The 22,533-nt window shown below is 36.0% G+C and overlaps 1 protein-coding gene across 1 annotated transcript in view; it reads left to right on the top strand.

Annotated features, from left to right (window-relative positions):
- The window catches only part of Cap-D2 (CAP-D2 condensin subunit), a 98,420-nt gene that overhangs the window by 55,653 nt on the left and 20,234 nt on the right, over positions 1-22,533 (top strand). The window contains exons 14-22 of the mRNA XM_083135185.1: positions 260-392; positions 1,743-1,831; positions 3,891-4,052; positions 7,962-8,082; positions 9,984-10,304; positions 11,657-11,781; positions 16,219-16,345; positions 18,553-18,680; positions 19,534-19,673. Coding sequence (XP_082991311.1) covers positions 260-392; positions 1,743-1,831; positions 3,891-4,052; positions 7,962-8,082; positions 9,984-10,304; positions 11,657-11,781; positions 16,219-16,345; positions 18,553-18,680; positions 19,534-19,673 — 1,346 coding nt within the window. The remainder of the gene's footprint in view (positions 1-259; positions 393-1,742; positions 1,832-3,890; positions 4,053-7,961; positions 8,083-9,983; positions 10,305-11,656; positions 11,782-16,218; positions 16,346-18,552; positions 18,681-19,533; positions 19,674-22,533) is intronic.

Consider the following 22,533-nt stretch of genomic DNA (forward strand, 5'->3'; position numbering starts at 1 on the left):
AGACACACATTTGGAGCACTTTTCTTTCCTGTGGTGCAAATTTCATGATGGCAGTTATAGATATTTAAAGAGTGTCAGATATTTACAAAAAATGCAGTATGTATTTCATCCCATGTGTCGACAACATATTAAAAGCGAGATAAAATCACATGTATCTTGATATGTCCTTTGAATTTGACCTTCACTTTATTAGTTTAAGGCAGAAATATTTATGGTTGTTACATTATGTGTATGTTACCTGTTCTTCATTTTCTTTCAGGAATCATGCTATTCAAGTTGTGAAGAATTTAGAAGCATTAGTTATTAATTTGAACATTGGTGAAGTATCCTGTTTAGAGAAGCTTATACAGGAATGGGTGAAGACAGGTGACATATGCAAATTATGCATACAGGTTTGTAATTTTTGTTGTTTTTTTTTTTGTTTTTTTTTTTTTCAAGAAATTGAATCTTCCAGTCTGTGAAATTATTGCTGGTACATTTTAATGATAATTTGACAGAGTCTAAATGAATTACCAATGTTTTCAGTAGTTTGCTTTTCTGTAAATTTTAACTGCTTTTCTGTAAATTTTAACCACTTCATGCATATCTTTCTGGGGATAGCTTGAAAAATACATGAAATTGTATTGAAACATGGAGAAATATTGAAATTGCAATGTTTCCGGAGCAATAGTGTTGTAATACCATTAATTTGACTGCAATCTAAAAAATAAAAAAAAAGCAAGTGAACTTTTTGAAATTTTTATTAGCTCTTCTTATTTGATATAAACATATGAAAAGTAATCATGTAGCATCTTCTAAATAGCAATTTTTTCCTCATAATGTTGACTTGAGAAAATCCTGAGAGTCTGGAATAAACCTCACTAAAAACATTAAACCACTTTCAAAATAAGACTCATTGTATTGTATTGTAATTTTTAAAAACCTGTTCACCTGTTCCTACAAGTTACTAGGGTGAATCAAAAAGTAAGTTACACCTGACCCATGTTCCTGTACTAAGAGAGATAAAATAATCACACTTGGTGGCAACACTCTCTGGATTTTTGTCTTCACACACCAGAAGCAGCCCGTTCTTCAGCTGGTTTAGTATGCGAGTAGTCACAGTGTGCGTATGGCACGTCGTATTGAGGTGGCATCCAACAGTAAGGTGCGCTCCGTCGTACGATTTTTGTTGGCACAAAGGCATAATCTGAGTGAAATCCATCGCCAAATTGTCGAGGTGTATGGTGAGAATGCAATCACACCCCATGATCAGGAAATGGTGCCAGATGTTTGAAGAGGAAAGAATGAACGTGAAAGACGAAGTGTGTTGGGCAGCCTGCAACTGTGAACACTATTGACAAAACGGAGTGTGTGAATGCAATCATCCTTGCCAACCGCAACGTGAAAATTAAAAGAGATTGCAAGTGAACTGAACATATCCTACGATAGTGTGTCTATGCTGATTCATGACCAGTTGTGTGTAAACTGTGCTCTCACTGGGTGCTGCGATTGTTAACCGATGAGCACAAAAGTCAACTCAATTGAAATTGGACGGAATTTGTACACACAAGAAATAAGAAAACTGGTCACACGATTCAAATAGTGCTTGGAATACTTTGGTGAATATGTCGAAAAAAGTTAAATATTCATGCATTTTTGTCCAATAATTATTTTCTTTTTAATGTGTTTTGTTTGTTTTTTACAGGGGGTGTAACTTACTTTTTGATTCACCCATGTATTTATTGCTGTTACTATTGTTTCAGATAATGTGGGAGCGCTTTACAATGACCATGCCAGGAACCGCAGAATTTGAAAGGAGGGCATCTCTCACGCTGTTAAGAATGGCAGCTGGGTAAGTAAGCAGTTCTCAGTTTATGTAGTTGCATTATAAAACGTATTCTCTCACACACAAAGAAGCCTATTGCAGTAACTGAACTTTTTACTTCACCTAACTGGCCTCCTGATGGCAATTCTGTCTGTAAACAAGGAGGTCCCAGGTTCGATCTGCAGTGGAGAAACACTGAATAGTACTTTGGATACCAGTTTTTACTCTAGGTCCAGATCTGATAGCCTATCTGAGCATAAAAACAAATTTCATTTAATTCACCTAATAATTTGATGCAAATTACTTCTCTTTCTTCTCATATAAAATTTAAAATGGCTAGCTTAAGCTAATGTGCATCCTCACGTTGATACTCACCTGGTGTAAAGTGATGAACGCAAACTATTTTGTGTGGAAATGGTATGAGCATGAACTGTAGAAACACACTGCAAATAATTTTATATTATGAGTCGCGGTGGTCTAGGGCGTCTAACTGTCACGTGGGAGAGACTGGTTCGATTCCCGTGGTGGGTGATCTATGATCGGAATTTTTCTGGTCCTGCCTCTGTGAAGTGGCTCTGGGGCTCACCCAGCCTCAAATCAATGGATACCTGAGGGCAACCCTGGGAGTAAAGGCAGCCGGAGTATTTTGCTGATAACATCACCTATAAAATGGTCGAGATCGAGAATGTGTGAGGCCTTACCTCACATCTCCTGAATGTGCCTTCATGACAACGGGGCTATATACATGGGGAACTTTACCTTACCTTATATTATGAAATATGATTCCAGTTAGCAAAGAAATTTTAAGAAAGATTTAAGCATTAGAATTAGTTACATTTTTGCAAGCACCCAGTTAACTACCATCACAATTACTTGAGTGCTTTTTACTTTCTTCTAATTCCTAACACATACAGTAGAACGTCGTTTATCTGCATTAATTGGGACCAAAGGTTATGCGGATAACAGATAATCAAAGATGTGTTTATTTAACGAAGAAAAGCACGTACAGTACAGGTTTATTTTATACATACAGTACACAGTATACATACGTATACAGTACAAGAAAGCAAAAGAGATGAGGAAATGAGAAAACACTCGTAATATACGTACAGTACGTGCCTAAATTACAGTACTGTACCTGTACTGTGTTATTTTTGCAGAAAAATAATCTTTTTTTTTTTAACAGATTTGTTTGTCTTCTTATTTTGCTTTTTTGAGTGTGTGGATAATTGACATGCAGATAAACGACGTTCTACTGTATTTGCATTTTATGAACATAATTTTGTAGTTTAATGTGTGCTGTACAAAGTGAGATATGATTCGTAAGTTGATCATTAATTATTAGTTTCCAACCTTTTTTTCTGGAGTATGGAGTGTTTTGCTATATATGGTAAGGTAAAGGCAAAGTTCCTCATGAATATATCACTGTGCCATGAAGGCACATTTAGGGGATGTGGGGGTAGGGCCCCACACACATTCTCGATCTCAGCTATTTTTGAGGTTATGTGATCAGCACCACACTCTGGCTACCTTTAACCCCCAGTGTTGTCTCCAGGTACCCATTAATTTGAGACTGGGTGAGCCCCAGAGCCACTTTACGGGGACAAGGCCGGAAGAATTCCCACTTTAGATCACTCAACTTGGGAATCGAATCCTAAACACCCGTGTGGCAGTCAGACACCCTACCGACTAGACCTCTGCGGTCTATGTATAAAACATTTTAATTCTCAAATAATACAAATAGCTTGCCTTATTTGTACAAGAGTGAAACATGGGCTAACCCATACCATTTTCTAAACCTCAAATCCTGCAATTGCTTCTGAGGGACGAATCAAAAGTAATTTTTAATTTTTTTCTGGTCAAGGTGTTATGACCTGATCAAAGAGAAAGTAATATGTATAATTTATAACTCTACCATTCTTACTTTCCGAAATATTAAATTTTATTTGTGTGCAGTACATAATTTCAAATTTTGTGCTGAAATGGCCAGGCATTTAAGGGTTAATATTGTTAACAAGTGCATTTATTATTCTCTCCATTCACCTTTTTATTCAAACAGTGTTCACTTTGTTCTTTTACTTTACAGAACGGAGGTGGAGATTGTAGCAAGCAACATTCCGTTACTCGTGAATATAGGACTGGGAGAAGCTGGTGAGAAGGATTCACTCCTGGTCACTGATACCTGCTTGGCTCTGCTGAAATTGGTTCCACCTAAACCTAAATCAGACTCTCACGAAGGACCTCTCAGGTACAGTATTCTTCATGTTGTTTTTCATTTAGATGTAGGACTGAGCTCTTACCAGTTTCCAATGATACTGATACCATAGGCGCCGACTCCATGGGGCTTAGGGGGGCTCGAGCCCCCCCCCCCCCAATGTTAATGATGTGGGGGCAGAGCCCCCCCAATAATTTTGCTTAAGAGGATCTAATGTATTATTTTTCTTCACTTGTAAAGTTTACTCTGAATTTTGCCACATGAACTTAACTTTAAATACACATTTGAAATGCTCTATACCATCAACTTTGGGGGCTGAGACCGATAAACCATCAACTTTGGGGGGGCTATGACCAGAAACAGCAAAACACATAACTTATAACTATATACTAAGTATGTATATAATTATTATTTACTATTATACATATATTAATCAGAGACATAATGAATTTAGCCAACGACTTGTTAAAGACTGTTTGGGAATCCCCTAAAAGAATGTAAATATTTAGGAATATTATTGATGTGAATGAGAAGGCTGGCCATACTGGACTGCGACCACTTTGCCCTCGTCGGTGGACGTTGAGAGCCTCCAGTATGCAACAGATCTTAAGGAACTATGAAAACCTTCTCAATTTTCTTGAGAATTTTTCTGAAGAGGATTCTACTGACGCAACATTAAAATGTGCTGGATATCTGGAGACAATGCATCACTTCAAGACATTTTTCTTTCTCTCCCTCTACTGCCATGTGATGGGTCAAATAGAAGAGGTAAACTGTAAGATTCAGTATCAACGCATTGGTTCTACAGAAGTAGAATCAAAACTAAAATACTTGACTGACATCTTTCAAGAAAAGCGAATGTGTTTTGAGCAGTTCTGGCTGAAATGCACAGAGGGCAAACCGAGCCTCATTGAGCCAGAATTGTCCCGGCAACGTCAGGTCCCTAAGAGACTTGAAAATCCTGATGCTGCCAAACGTCACAAGTTCTACACTCCAAAATAGTATTATAAATCAATATACACTGACGTGTGTGACACAGCAAAATCATGTGTTAAACAAGGACATGAATCTACAGGACTACAAAAAGTAACAGCCGTAGAGAAAGAATGCATCTCAGCTGTGAACAGTTGCACAACAAAGTTTCAGCAAACGCGAGAATTCTTTTGCAAAGATTTGGATGCCGATAGGCTCTCCTTACACATGTCCATGCTTGGTGATATTGCCAAACAGAAGAAAGTGGTTCTAACTACCATGCGTGACATAAGGAAGTTTCTTTTGGAAGACAGCACCCTCCAGGAGCCAAATTCATGATGGTCCTCCGCACTGTGCCAATGACGACAGCCACAGCCGAAAGGTCATTCAGTGTTATTAGCCGACTAAAGACATATTTCAGATCTACAATGGGACAGAAGAGACTAAGCAGCTTAGCTGTACTCCACATACATCAAACTGTGCTTGATAATTTGGACCTGAGACCGCTCGTTAATGAGTTCATAAAAAATAACCCACTGTGTAGAGCAACTTTTGCTTGATTTTTAGATCATGTTCATATGTTTTTGTTGTGTATGTCAATTTATATCTTAGTGTACATGCTATTTGTTTTTATTATTGCAAAATTAAATTTAGAAAGTAAAATATTGTAGCAAGAACAAAAAAGTAAAACCATTTTCCTGCGATTTGTGTTAGCATTTATGTAAATAATTAAGTAAAACTGTTCAATATTGTTTATTTTATGGGTTATTTGCAACCCATCACATGTCTGTTGCGGACATTAAAACACGCCCATGCCCTCGCCGGGACTCGAACCCGAGACCTCTGGATCAAAGCGGGTTGAGTCTACCACCCAACACGCTCGGCCACCGAGGTCGGCATAAAAATTTAGGTTGGTCTCTTAATGTAAATACATACTTTTCAATAAAAATGTTAATTGTTATCTAAAAAACAAATGAGCAGACACAATAGACATAAAGAGACTTTGAAACATTTTCTAAACGTTTTTCATGTTACATTTCATTTGCATGAGGAATATTAATAGCTGCTTAAAAACTGCTATACGAAGACATATTTTTTTTATTTTTTAGAAAGGAGAGTGAGTGAGTTATCATTCATTTATTTCAGTGATCAGAGCCCCCCCCCCCCCAATAATTTTGACAAGTCGGCGCCCCTGACTGATACCAATGCTTGAAAATTTTAGCAATTGAATGGCTCAGGAGTAAAACATTGTGACATTTTGGTTGTACCAGTAGAACCCCAATTTTATGTTCCCTGGTTTTACATTTTCCCGCATTATATATTCAATCTCGATGGTCCCAACATAGCAAAAATGTTACAAAATTTTCCTCGATTTTACATTTCCCCCATTTTAAGTTTTTTCACCCTGATTCCCTGAAAAACAAAATCGAGGTTCCACTGTATTGAGTTACAAAGTAAAATTTCCTTCAATTTTAGAGTGTAGTTGCCATATCATGAAATTTGCATTGGGCTCATTGAATTCTTCTGAAATTGGTAATCACCACTCAAAAATAGTTTATCTGCTGTATATCTTCTAATAACGTTTCTCCTCAAGAAACCCAATAATGACCAAAATGCAAATTTCATGATACACTACACTCTAAAATTGAAGGAAATTTTACTTTGTAACTCAATACAGTGGAACCTCGATTTTGTTTTTCAGAGAATCAGGGTGAAAAAACTTAAAATGAGGGGAAATGTAAAATCGAGGAAAATTTCGTAACATTTTTGCTATGTTGGGACCATCGAGATTGAATATATAATGCGGGAAAATGTAAAACCAGGGTACGTAAAATTGGGGTTCTACTGGTACGACCAAAATGTCACAATGTTTTACTCCCAAGCCCTTCAATAAAAAGTTGTTCAAAATAATAATATTAGTGGGTGAGTGTTTTATTCCAATTATAAGTATCAATTTACCATAGCTTTGTTTCAAAACATTAAAAAATTACATCAATAAATAGTGTAAATAATAACCCATGATGCAACAGCCCATGAAGGCCAGGGTCGACATACTGACTGCTGGCCTCTCTTCCACATATGCCTGATCAAAGGTGGATAATCATCCAACCAGTTAGGGTGTGATGTGTGGTCAGCACGACAGACTCCCAGTTGTAGGTTTTTCTGAGCAGGTTATGCTACTCATTTGTAGCTCCCCAATTTCCTCACAACAGTGGGTGGCCACCGGTACTATACACTGACCAACTCCCAAGGAGACCACACGGCCACAGTGAGGGACTCTACAATACCTGTTATGTAATGACAAAATATTTTCACACAATATTGGTGCAAAGTAAATGGAAACTGAATTTTTAAAATAATTTATTTGATAATTAGACTGCGAAAGACCAAAATGCTGGAAAAGTATCAACTGGTATTGGTAAATAAAATCTGAACGGTTCTTTCCAATACAAATACATTGGCATTGGCTCAGTCCTTGGGTCCTTCCTATCTTTGTTATATGTGACCAGGCACCAAGAAGCTTCATTCTCTGATGTGGTATATAGGATTTTGAAAGTAATAGTGTGTCTAAAATGCAGTTTAGAAACCTGAAAATTGATTAAAATGCAATAGAAACTTGATAAAATACTGAGAAGTGACCAGTAATCGAAAATAATTACGAAATCATCAAGTTTCCTAGTTCTAACTAGATAGAATGAAACTGCCATTATATTTAGCATCGTGTTCATGGTTCCGAAGCCAAAAAGACGATTACTTTTTCATCAGTTTTCAATCCCTGCCTTCTTATAATGATGCTTACTGATATCACAATATTGATATCTGACTTTTACATTCAGTACACTTTTTCCATATTGTATTTGTGAAAAAACTTACACAAGAGGTTTCCTGATAATTAATGTGTGCTTCTGTTTACATTTTATATTCTTTAAGAAATATGTTATTGTGTTTCATTTATATTTTTCTCCTCAGATTTCCTGATGACCACGAGATGTTTGTCCGTTTGTCTACATTGCTGATGGAGCAGATGTGTAACTTTAAAAACAAATTCTACATACCAATGGCTACAGAAGCACTTAATGTAATTTATCAGGTTGGTACATATATTCATGTGAATCATATGTTCATTGTTTATTTCTCATTTGTTTGATTCTTACCAAAAGATACAGTATTTTCACCCTTTTTCACGCAAAAGTAAAGCACATCTTTGTTCTCCTCCCCAACATGTGACTATCTTATGTTTCTACCAAATCCCTGACTGAGTATGGGTGTTCTTTGTGATCATCAATTTCATGATATCATCACACATCCTCCCTCATCTTCATAATTAGCTAAAATTGGCAGAAAAGAGAAGTAAAATAAACAAATTGACACTACCATTAAGCTAGCCTCATACACAATTTTTGCATAGTCCCATATCTACTGTCATGTGGGTGTCTAGACAGGAGTCTGACATAATCAGATAACTCCACAAGTCCTCCCAAGAATGGATTGGCACTGAAATTTTTGTTTGTCGCAAGGAATCAAAGCCAGGATCACTCTTGTCCTCAAAAAAGTCAAAACCATTTGGCTACATGGTAGAACTTTAGTTACTTTGAATACTGCAGGTGTGTATAATAATAATAATAGTATTGTTGATTTTGCTCAACACTTTGTCACTAGTGTATTTACAAAGCACATGAGTGTTAAAATATGGAGATACCTGCATTATCATCTAAATGTGAACCACAACACCCCTTCACCACTCAACCAACACCCCCTTCCCCTGCTCACAAATGCAACCATCCAAGGAGCAAAACCTACCCCATTCTCATCACCTCTCATGCCATCCAAATTCACCCTTCACCCCAAAGGGACCTGCCACATCTCAAACCTAATTTACATTGTATCTAAAGATATCAGTTTGGCGGTTACGTGGAGATAGGTAATTAATTCTGGTAAGCTTATTATTAATTTTTCTGCGTAAATTTTTCTCTCGATCGAGTTCGCCACTCGTCTGGTGGCTTTGTCAGGAAGCCTGACGAAAAATTTACGGTTAAAAATGAATAGTAAGCTTGTCAGAGTTAATTACCTAATTTACATCCTCACCTGCAACATCTGTGGTGGCTTTTACCTTGGGGAAACATCCACTGCCCTCAACCTCAGGATCAACAACCACCACTCCACAACCTGTACTTGACTGTCGGTCGCCCTCCATACCAACCATCACAATATCCCTTTCAATGGTTCTTCCAGGTAGCGATCATCCACTGCTTACTGCAATTTGCCAGCTATGAGAGCAACCACATTCCCTAGTCTGAACAAGGCCACCCAGTAACTTCCCACCAATCCAATCAACTCCAACCCCCCACTCCCCCAGTGAACCCCCAGCCTCCTACCTCACCTCACCACTCAGTTTTCGAGGAGCCTTGTGAAAGAATAGAGTTTTACCATCTACATCTTCGATCCAGACCTGGCAACACTGCAGGTCTCTTAACTTCCATTTTCTCCTTTGAGTTTTTCTAGTGTCTGGTGAGTGTTTCCTCCTTCCTTTTTTAGCCGTTGTGGCCCTCCTTCCTTTATCCACTTTTACATATATTAGGGATGAGACATTAATTTTTACTCTTTATATCTGTACATTGGTTTATTGATAAAATTACCGATCCGATATATATCTTTAAATATCTTATAATTTAGTGCAAAATTTTGCCATATTGTTATAATTTTTATGAATAATCTCCATGCACTACTTTTTAAAAAAGTAAATGTCTAAATATGCAACATCTTTTGCACTGCAGTCACCTCGAAACATGCATTATTAAGGAAGTGAATGAACCATTCAGGTTCTTCAAAGAACCATTTCTAATTTTATATTGGATCAGTAGAATATCTGTTATTGGTAAGTTTTGTATGCGTATAGGGCAAAATTTCATAATGGCACATCCCTAATATACAATACATGTGTTTGTGTATACATTAAATTATGGTAAACATTATTAACATATTTATTTCTAGTTGTCAGACCATCCTGATGTTATCAGTGAAAGAATGATAAAAGATATGTACAAAAAACTGTGCGGTCAAACTGAGGACTCTGAAGATACAGCTTCCACTGTAGAATGCCCGGCTGTTGCCTTGTCCAGATTTTTGTATGTTTGTGGACATATTGCTATGTGCCATTATTTGTTCCTGGATGTACATGTGTATTGCGAATTGAAGAGAAGAAATTTCGTTAGAGAAGACAAAAGAGATAAGGGGAAAAGAAGAGGCGGAAAGTCCAGAAGATCAGTAGCAGCAAATGTAACCAGTGCATCAGAGACTCCGAGGAACCCAAAGGTAATTGTTTCTCTTAGGTATTTGATGGGACAAGGACAACCCTTGACCCTCTGTATGTATCCCCTAGAGAAAGTGAAATATTTTACATGGTTTATGAATGTTTTCAGTTGTTTTTAGCTTGCATATGTGTGTTATTGTGAAGTAAAGTTCGTCTGTTACCTTATCGTGAAGAACAGCTCGAAGGCTTTGTGCCAGTAAATATAGCACCCAACACAGCTTTCCACAACAGCGGCTATAATTTTATGTCGTTAGGCTAGGAGCATTAAGTTTTGAGTCAATATCAATTCCCACGTTCTTTTCCTATTTGAGTGTGCATACAAACATTTTTTTACCTAAAAAAAAACGGCGAAAGTACTCTGAGGTGGCAGGTTTTTACTTACGCAGGCCATAATTTGGGATCAAAGATCCATTATTTGTGTTTTCTGTGCACTGGAACCTATTTTATATTACGTAAAACATTGAAATCTGTCGGTTAAAAGGAAATTCAACATGATTCTCGAGGGTACAGTGGGTTAACTGCCCCGGGCAGTCATTCAATAGTGATTGTTGGCTTATAATTGGTTATCAGTATCAATCAAATTTTCATTTTGAAACTCTTTCTATGATGCCTGAAGCAAGAGTAGATTAATTATGCAATATGTATGCTTCTTCCTGATTGTGTAGTTACTGTAATGCTTTCATCTTGTAATCAGGAATTTCAGGGTTCGACACCTGGGGCACAGCTCAGTGGTTTCAATCTAACTTTGAATTGTAAGGTCAAATCAAATACTGTGAATCAAATGCAGTTATTCTGTAATAATAAATGTTATTCCCCAAATGTTGATCAATGTTTGCAGGAGATTGGATACCAGTTGGACGTTTTGCTTGTCACTGGAGGTGTCCATATTGAGTGCCAAAAGTAAAGACTGCATTGCAGTTAAAATCTTATGTTGTTTAAAATATGGTGTTTGTATCTATATTCAACATGCTGTTATAGGCAGTTGAAATCGGAGTAATCATTTTTGGGGCATGCTGTGCAAAACTACTGTATTTACATTATAATTCACTATTTATAAACAGCAATTTGATAATGGGTAACATTTCACAAACTGTCGTTTTTTCATCATTATATGTAATGCAGTTGGAAGGAAAACACTTGTAAATTATGAATTTTACTGAATCAGTTTCAAGATAGTCGATTGTTTATTGTGAACAGTACACTTAATCTCACAGTGGCCAGTTCTTACATTTATATGTCAGTATTTTTTCTCACTAGATTTCTCTGCCTTGATTTTCTTGGTGCTTAATGTTGTTAAAGCTGCTGAAAAGATTTATATAAGGTATTTACTTTAATTTATTGTTCTCTTCTGTAGGATTTAGAAGGTGACGATGAACTAAGTGTGATTGGTGTGTCAGCTGATGATGGAGAAGGAGAAAGAATTCGTACAGTCTGTGAGCTGCAAATTGTAACAGGAGGAAACTTACTCTCGCTTGTCAGGTAAAAAAAAATGTGCTTGTTATTTATGGCTGCCTGCTTCCCGGATTTTTACATATTTCCTTTGATTAGGATTAGGGATGTGACGAAGCTGAAAATTTACCGATGCCGATATACTCACCGATAATTTTTGGAACCGATATCAATGCTGATATTTAACCGATTCCGATACATAAGATTATTAAACAGAAATGGGATGTTATTTTCAGCATGACAAAAATAAATTTGCTATGCACATTTCTATTGTATATCATATGTACGTATATACATATATATTCTCAAGAGATGCGAATGTACATTTGCATCTACAAAATGTTATGTGAACCTTTAAAAAGAACATGGATTCTCAAGAGATTAAACATTAGTACACAAGCAGTTCTTTGAAATGCAAAATGAATTCCTGTTCTGCCAGATTCAACTTCAGAAACACGAGATTTGGAAGCACTTCAGGAAGTAACCTACTTCTTCTCTTATCTCAAATCTGTTCAGCAACACTGAACACTCAATCACTGAATACTGATGCGGCAGGTATGCCCAAGTATTTTCTCAGCACTTGCTTCAGGTTTGAATATTCATTTTTGAATTTCCAATACAACATCAGATCTTGGTTCAGCAATGTACTGTTTTATTTCCGATTTATAGTTAGGTTGATCCTCTCAATGAGTTTGCAATATTATTACAAAAACCCTACAATAATGTCGAATCATAACCAAATTTTCAATAAATCTTACAAAACTAGAATATAAAACTTATTAGAAGGTAAAAACTCTAGTATAATCTGTACCAGTTTAAATATCGGATTTTTGACGATTCCGATACTGATCCCAATGTGTCAATTTCTGCCAATTTTCATACATCTGTAATCGGCTTCGGCACATCCCTACTTAGGATGCTTCATTACTTCCTTGTGTTGATAATGCTTATCTGCCAAGGTGATTTTATTTAAATCAGGTTGATTTTTTAAAAAAGAAATCATTCATAAAAATCATTTTTAAAAAAATATTTTATAGAATAATGTACATAAGGAATTTGTAGATATCATAATCACTTTTGGAGAAAGTTCATTAATCTGTAATAAGTTATACATTCCTTAGAAGTGTAGAGTGACTAGCCATGTAAAAATTATTTTCTTGTAGTTTACGGTTATTACAAGCATAAGAAAACAGTTTTTCGTTGTGACGTTTCAGGAGAACTCATGCTCCCTTCATCAGACATTTATTTTTATTTTGACTAAAGATACAGTTATAACAATGGTTAGCAATTTTTTAAACAAAAAGAATCCCTTACATAATGGATGTTGTCAATGTTACATTGTTGTAATATAGCAACTTAACTGTGAAAAGAAGCAGTCTGTTTTATTTTTATTTCAGATAAAAAAAATTATGAATCTCAAATATCATTAGGTAATTCAAAGTCGTCATTGTTTTCACAAAGTTTCTTGATGTTTTCTGTTACATTAAATTTGAAAGATTGTGGCTTACTCCATATGCAAAAAAGAAAACTCCATACTGGATCTATGTTGCCATTTTCATTATTTAATTTATTCCAGTGTTCTTCTGCAATGAACGAAGCTTCCCAGACATTCAACTCTATGTTTCCCGTCAATCTTTTTAAAACCCTTCTCCTTTTAATCAAATGCTTCTCTTCGATGATGTGACCTGTTCTTGGGTTTAGATTTATAATGTCCAAATCGTGTTCGTGCCATCTTATTGCCATTTTCGTTGATGTTTATCCTACATAATCCTTTGAACATGAACAACTTATATTATATATTCCTGTGGTTTCCACATCTGGTAGAGAGTTTCTCATTTTGAATTCATTAAATGTACATTCCAAACTTCTTGGTGATCTAAAAACAATTTTGAAATTAAAATTGAAATAAAAATTCTAAAAAATTTTTGCAATTGTATGTGAAAATCCCTTGTGGAATGGAATGTACAAAATCCACAAGGGATTTTCACATAAAATTGCACATGTTGTCTACGTATAATCTACACAAAAATTACATTGGCCTATAATTTACGTAGTCTACTGTAGGCAATGTAAACTACAGGGAAGAAAGAAATTCCAGTGCTGTTTAAAAGAGATACATTTTTTTTGTTCAATCTCGTCGATAATCTGGGCCTATAACCAACTTAAGACCAGTGGCGTGCTGTGCAAAATCAGGCAGGGGAACAGGTGACCTGCACTTGCCCCCTCCCCTCCCATACCTGTCGTAATATAATACAGTAAACCAAGTAAAATTCAACCCTTGTTGAAATGAACCAAATAAACATACGAAACATGTTAAAAATTTTCAGAAGTGACATACATGAAGCACGTTAAAATTATGAAAATACCAATGTTAAAGTAAATATGATATAATGTAAACAAAACATTAAAAACAAAATTGTTGATGCGCAACAAAGGAAAAATTAATAAAAGCAATTTATGATTGATCAGAAAAAAAATGTTTTGTCGAAACCGGTTTCATCTCTCCATTTGTAGATTAAGTTGACATTTTTTTTTTTCAAGAATTGAGCATTGTAATTCAAACGTCCTTAATGCAATAATGGAAATCAGATGGCCGAGTTTTTTCATGACGTCCGCTAGATTTGTAGAAATTGTGACAAAATCCGATCTGTTCCAAACTCCCTCTCGGGAACAAACAAGGACAACAAAAATTTGCCACTGGAAGAGTTGTAGTAACTTGTTTGAAAATGCCTTGTGTACCATTTCGTTTTAGTTTCTAATTAGGTTAGGATAGGTGTATGTCTGCTGTCTTTTCTGTAAAGTTCAATGTACTAAAAGCTTTCGTCTTCAGCCAGTCGATCATACAACATTCGCTTTCTTGTCCTGCGCTCTGCTTGTTTTGCTGGTGGAACAGGTGGATGCGAGCTGTTCCCTCGGAAGCTATTTCACAGCGTTTAGCCAAGGCATTTAGCAGACGCTTAGACTCGAAGATTTTTCCAGTTCGTTATGACTGGCAGACGCAATTTTGCAATGAGATTAGGAAACTATAGACTTACTACACTCCAAACTATCACTACGACGCAATTAAGCTTTAGCACATAGCAAAAACTCTAAGGAAAACGAATTCGCTATGTCTCTCGTAGGGAACAGCTTGAGAGTTCAGCTTCCGCGGTGGGAAGTGGCTCCATGAGGATCGTTTACCTTCGCGCGTGGTCGGAAATACTCGGCGTCAGAGCAGAGGGTGGGACCACGAGGGTAGGTGAAAGTCAGGGTGAAAGTTTTTCTTCGGCGTGTTGATTTCGGAAAAAAGAAGTGTTCTTATTATGTTATTATAGATAATTTAAATAGCTAAAAAGGGCGATAAGAAGAAGGGAACAGACTGTTCCCTCTGTTCCATGGAGGGACCGCCACTGCTTAAGACCATATATTCTTTCATATTTCTAGAATTAAAAATACAAAAATATTCATTACTTACGTATAATGAGTATCTATTTTGTATACCGACAACATTTTGGGAATCACTATTCCCTTTTTCAGGTTCTTTATCTTGGCTATCCGAAAATTGCCATAGCAATGTACAAAATAGATACTCATTATACGTAAGTAATAAATATTTTTGTATTTTTAATTCTAGAAATGCGAAAGAATATATATAAAAGTGAGTAAGTCGCACAAACCTGAAGTATGAACTTAAGACCATCTGGCATAATCAGAGTTATCGAATTTTCACTAACGAGGGAAAAGATAGACCACCAGAAGAAAAACAAATCACAGTCATAGGTGAAAACTGACATTATTTTTTACATTGACAAAATGGAAGGCTAAAAATATTTTTTTTGTATTGTTTGCATAGGATAGTGCATGTGTCTTTAAAGCAGATTTTTTCCATGCATGTGTGAAATGGTGGAAAATGAATCGTGTCATTCTACGGACATCACATTTTTTTGGGTGTGTCAGGACAAGTTTATTTTGCAATTGGTTGAACTTAAATAAATACTTAAAAACACTTATTTCTGGACACTTTTTATTTTCACCTGCTGATGCTGGTTGCTGCTTCTATCATGATGCGCCTGCCTTGCACATAGAACACCTAGCGCCATGTTGTTTACATTAATCAACGTAGATTACATAGTTTTCGTAGTCTACATTGTCTACACGTAGAATGTAGACAATTGTTGTTTACGCGTAGATGCACACCACTGCTTGTCAGGACTCTGCCCACAGTTTGAAGTGGAATCTCAACCACCATTCAGTGTGTCTCCACCAGGGATTGAACCCATGGCCCCTTGATTACAAGGCAACAGCATTACCAATGTGCAATTGGGGAGGCTCAATTGAATGTTAGTAAGTCCTCCATCAGGTCAATGAACATGTTTTTTTTTATCCATTTAAATGAGCATGAAAATGTGTTTGAAATTCTCTTTGAAGCAAAAATTGCATGTTGTTATTCCTATCTCCAGTTAATGATTTTGTTAACTTGTCTTTCAGCCCGATAATTGTCAACATCTGTTCCAACCCAAAGAAGTATAAAAATGTTGAACTGGTGACATCGGCTGCTTTGGCACTTGCCAAATTCATGTTGGTTTCTTCAGTGTACTGCGAAGAGCATTTACAGGTAACAACAGCTTGAAAATGTTTTCATTTCATCAGCATCACAAATAGTAACCTGAGTAATATCTAGACACCTTAGGCTTTGAACTATACTTTACTAAGTTTTTCACCAGAAGGCAGGAAATGAATAAGTATTACATGTAGGTTAACCATTAAACGTCAGCTGGGACACCGGTGTCCCAAGCAATGTACCCTGTGTATCAGATAATATACGGAGATACAAGTTTTGAGTGTCACATGAGACTTGACATATGTCATTAGCAATTAGTAAAGTTTAATTTCTTTCTGACAATATTTTGGGGAAAGTTGGGGGGAGGACAATTTCCTGCTGAAAATAAATCATAGCCTTTACATTCAAAAATTTTTTTTCCACGTAAAGTATCTGCACCAAGTGTGCATTTCATGCCACGAGAATGAAGCACATGTCGGGCATAACGTAAGTACGGTTTTTAACACTCATATCCTGGTGTTGCCTACGTGGGGGCCCAACGAAATTCAAATTTCTTCTTTTACTTTCTTCTTCTATTTGTTAAATAGAAATAGGGTTTTTGGACTATAGGATTAAGAATATTATTTAAATCTTGGTGAATTTCAAATTTCCTGCTTGAAAATGTTCCTGGCGTTAAGGCAAAACCAAGGGAAATCGGCCCCATGCATCTAAGGTTTAAAATAGGCAAATTGCTAAAAAGTGGTAAAAACTAGAGTTGAACCAACTCCAGTGTCAATACTCATACTGATTCCCAACAATAGTGATGGTGGTACTCAGAAATTGGAACAACTGAAAGTAGTTTAGAATATTTCTAAATTTCAAAATATAGTTTTGAAATGGAAATACCATAGCAATCCACAAAAGTTTTTTCTTTGAAGCTTTCATAAATCACATGAAATAATTATTTAACCACAGAATCCATTTCACCCGTCAGTTCTGTTGCCAAAAGAATTGCAATTATTCATTTTGCATAATTTTGAAGATATTTAGACTCCATAAAAGTATCGCTGCATTTTTCAAGACTCTGCAAGATTCCAAGACTCCAGGAACAAATTGGTTGATATTGGTAATTAAATTGGAACAAATAGAAAGGGTATCGGCTGATACCGTAACTTTGACATCAGCTCATCCCTAGTTAAATTATCAAAACCCCTATAATGCCAGACAGTACTGACTAGCAAAATACTTGCCAGGAAGTCAGTATTACAACATCTGGACCTAGATGGAGCTGTCCTCAGCTTCGTCTTCTTGGACACAATCGCGGAAATGAGTTTTGACATCATAAGGAATTTATTCCCATCTTGGTTAACTCTTTTGCTGCTGCAAGCAACTTCAGTCGTTGTTTTTTTTCTCTCAATGTGTAACTTGCAGAAAGCGACTGCAGTCGATTTCAAATATTCCTGTTGCTGCCGATGTCAAGCGAAGTCTATTGTCTGGTATTTGAACTGTTTTCCAAAGAAATAACTCACATTGGTTCTGAATAAATGAAAAACATGTGCCACTGTGTGTATGTAAACAACAATGGCAACACGTAAAGTTTTGACACTTTCTGATCACAAGAAGGCAACAGATTTACTGGATGATATTTCAGACTGTGGAGCTGAAGTATACTTTGTCCAAGAAGATGGACTTTTTGTTGACTCAACTTTTCAGCAGTTATGTCCCTAGATAATTATTGCTTACAAGGATCATTTATCCACTCAGTGGGGTGCCCAGAATTTTCAAGTGAGGAGGGAGGGGTTACTTTTATTTTTTTTTTTAGTAATCAGTCCTCATTTTACCATCTTTTCCTGCCGTTCATGTTCCTTTTTTTAGGAATACTGGACCAAAAGGGTTGTTTATGACCCCTACCAATCCCCTCTTGTACACGCCACTTCAATAAATGAAAATCTAACACCAAGGGTGTTCTTTTGTTTAAACAATACTGGTAGTATTCATATTGGTACTTTAGAATCCTTTTTTACTAATTTATGCAATTCTGAAAATATCCTCAAAAACTATTCAGTGAAAGATATATGAGCGTGGCAAAATTTTGCAGGAAAGAGTTAATAATGTGATTTTTCCACAAGGCAAGCCCAGGCATCTGACAACCCTTTGAGTGAGAATGAGAAAGGGAGACATGATCAATGATAATAACGCAATTAATGGTATTATTACAACTACTGTAAAATTTTTCCCTGACTGGAAATGTATTTCTAATATCTGGTTTATTTTATTTTCAGCTTCTGTTTACGATTCTTGAAAAGAGTCCAGAACCAGTAATACGTTCAAATACCATCATAGCTCTTGGAGATCTTTCATATCGTTTCCCGAATTTAATTGAACCTTGGACTTCTCGCCTCTATGGAAGGTAGTTATAATTCACTTTCTCTCGGTACTTTCACTGCTTTTCTGGAAAAACTCAAGAAGGGGGATCATTTTATTGCAAGTGAAGAAATATTGTTGTATCATTCTCAGATGTTTGCTTTCAAGGACCATATCCTGTTTAACCTACATATATGAAACATGCTCGTCAACATCAGAATTGTTATTCCTAATATACTTTTAATCTCAGATTGATTGTTTTTAACTTTTTTTCACATTTGATTGGAATCAAACATAATGATTTGTGTACTTTATATTCACTTCTTGTGTTCTATGCCTGTATTCTGACTTGTGGTATAAGAGATGAATGGCCTAGTTATATGAGGACAATATACTAGGGATGGGCAGATTAATCGGTACTCTATTGGCATCAACCAATATAGACATATCGGTTTATTGGTAATATTACTGATTATTTTACCAATTTGATATATCTATAAATATCTTATAATTTTGTGCAAAATTCTGCCATTTTGTTACAATTTTATGGATAATCTCCATGCACTATTTTATAAAAAAGTAAATATCTAAATATACAACTTCTTTTGCATTGAATAATCCTCACCTGAGTAAACACATTTTTTAAGGAAGTCAACAAACCATTTAGGTTCTCCGTGTATCATTTGGGATTTTATATCGGATCAGTAGAATATTGATTATCAGTTTCTAAATTTTAATCGGTATCAGCTAAAACTTCATATTGACCCATCCCTACAGTATACCATTAGAGCAGCTATTAGAATGAAGACTGCACAATTTTGCCTCAATAGAAATACGTAATAAATTTATACTTAATTTTAATTAATCCTGTTATAAGTTTGCATAATGTTTACTTGCAGGTTACACGATGAATCTCCTTCTGTGCGAAGGAATACACTCACAGTATTAACACATCTAATTCTCAATGAAATGGTTAAAGTAAAAGGCCAGATTTCAGACATTGCACTCTGCATTGTGGATGACAACGAGAAGATTGCAGGTAATGGCTTAGTTACGTGTTATGTAAACAGCTTACTGTAAAATGAAAACCTTGGGAAAAAAGGATGGAGGGGGGGTTATTTTAGGAATACAAAACAAATTCAGATCAACCACCATAGAATTAGCTGACCTACCAATTGAATGTGTCCTCGAAAAAACTGTAATTAACGATATTATATGTCTGTATATATGCATAGTATATTTCCCACCCTTGTGTACTATTTCAATTTATGAAGCGTTTTATGAAGCGATTTATTCTGTATGTCTTCCCGGTTCACGCACACTCCTCGTAGGTGATTTTAACTTGCCGGAAGTAACAGGTTCTAATTATGATTTCAGCAAAGGCTCGCAAAAATCTAAAACTCTCTCCAACTTTATGTCTTACTACATTTAAGTAGTGTAAACAATGTGTTAAACACCAACAACAAAACACTAGATTTAGTTCTGACTAACGTCCAAAACGTGTCGGTCTGTAAAGAAACTGAAACGTTAGTACCGGAGGATGAACATCACCCCCAACTTAGCATCGAATTTTTTTTTTTACGAAACATGTTAAAGCAAATAAAGAGAAAACAATTAACATGCGTAATTTCCAAAAAGCAAACTTTGAAGTAATGTACCGTGAAATTGCTACCGTCAACTGGGAAGAAATATCCAATCAGAAGAATGTAAATGACGCACTTGATATCTTTTACGAAAATCTTGATAAAGTTTTCGAAATCACCGTTCCGTACAGAAAGAAATCCATAACATCACGATATCCTAGTTGGTTCACCAGTGGCATAATTAAAAACATTAAAAGCAAATCCCATCACCATAAGAAATGGAAACGTGGAATTGGTAATACCAACTTTCATCGTGCACAGTTTGAAACTCTCCGCAAAATAACCAAAAGGCAAATTGAAAAAGCGTACAGGAATTACATAGCAGAAACAGAAAATTATATAAAACTCTATTTTAGACACTTTTGGTCCTTCGTCCAAAATAAAGGGAGGAAAAATACGTCCATGCCCCTCAAATACAATGACACTACACTAGACGATGACGAGGCAATTGCGAACGCCTTCGTTCAGCATTTCCTTTCTACCTATAAGAGCACGCCCGCGAATTACGACTGCAATTTAATCGAAGACCACGAAAAGATAGACGTATGTGAAGCATTTGTACTAAACGCAGTCAGTATTGATGATGTTGAAAAGGCAATAAAAAAGTTAAAACCAAAGAAATCCTGTGGCCCTGACGGCATTCCACCCTACGTGTTAAAAGGTTGTGCTAGCTTATTAGCCCTACCCTTAATGAAAATATTCAATCTTTCCCTAGCTACGTCTGTGTTTCCCAGGAAATGGAAAACATCTACAGTGCGTCCCGTACCCAAAAATAGTGGCACCGGTAACATTGAAGACCATAGGCCCATATCTTTATTGTCTGCGCCCGCAAAAGTTTTCGAAAGTATTATTTATCAAAGATTGTTGTCACACATATCCCCAGTAATATCTGCAAACCAACATGGCTTCGTCCCGGGCAGATCCACTGTTACGAACCTATCCCTCCTAAGTCATTTCGTTGCAACTAATCTAGAAGAAAGAAAGCAAGTAGATGTCATCTATACAGATATATCCAAAGCCTTCGATAGAGTAAACCACGATATTTTGTTGAGTAAACTCTTGTGTTACGACCTCTCCAAACCAGCACTAAATTTCTTTGCTTCTTATCTAAAAGACCGTAACCAGAACGTATCTTATAATGGAATTTTAACAGAAGAGTTCGCAGTTTTCTCAGGAGTCCCCCAGGGTTCGAATCTCGGACCTCTGTTATTTTTAATTCTAATCAATGACTTACCAAAGTACCTGTGTGACTCGTTCAGACTCTTATACGCGGATGACTTAAAATTCGGTAGGATTATTTGTAATATTGATGACTGCAAATCCTTACAAAATGAAATCAATACAGTAACAAAATGGTGCGAAATAAATGATCTTAATCTGAACATAGAAAAATGCTGCACGATGACATACTCGCGCAACAGAAAGCAAATTGAATTCAATTACAAAATAAATAACACAAAAATTAAAAGGGTTAACGAGATGAGAGATCTAGGAGTTACATTTGATTCAAAACTTACATTTGCAACACATGTTGAAAGGGTCGTAAATGAGTCACACAGGAACCTAGGGTACGCAATTAGAATGAGTAAAGAGTTTATGAACAAAGAAATAATGAAAATAATATTTAACGCTTTAGTCCGAAGCAAAGTAGAATATGCAGCAGAAATATGGGCTCCTCAGGACAAAAAGTACACGCATAAAATAGAAATGCTACAGTCTAAATTCGTAAGGTACGCTACTTATAAAGAAACAGACATATATCCCCGATACGAATCATACACTTCCCTCTGTAAACACCACAACCTGCCTTCTCTCAGCAAAAGAAGGAAGATGCAATTGCTCTGTTTCTTATACAAAATCATGAACAATAATATTCAAGTGCAACATCATCTAGAACAAATACACATACGTGTTCCTATTTGCAAGACATGATCCAAAGGGGACCTCTTTTACTGAAGTAACAGAAGATCGAATGTCATAAATAAATCACCTATCAGGAGAATGTGTGAACTGTACAACAGATGTTCCGAAAGGGAACCAAAATTAGACATATTTAACATGCCTATTGGGACATTCAAAAATGTTATTCAAGGAATGGATGAATAAATGTCAACAATGTAAACATAAACGCAATATTTGTAAATATATATTTCTTTCGTAGTTTATACTCAATTAAATTTATGTACATACTTTCTAGTGTGTCAATTATTTACAGGTCATTTATTACACACATAATTAATATATCTCTTTAATGTA

This window comes from Lepisma saccharinum, chromosome 14 (genome assembly GCF_977018435.1).
Source record: "Lepisma saccharinum chromosome 14, izLepSacc3.1, whole genome shotgun sequence".
Lineage (NCBI taxonomy): Eukaryota > Metazoa > Arthropoda > Insecta > Zygentoma > Lepismatidae > Lepisma > Lepisma saccharinum.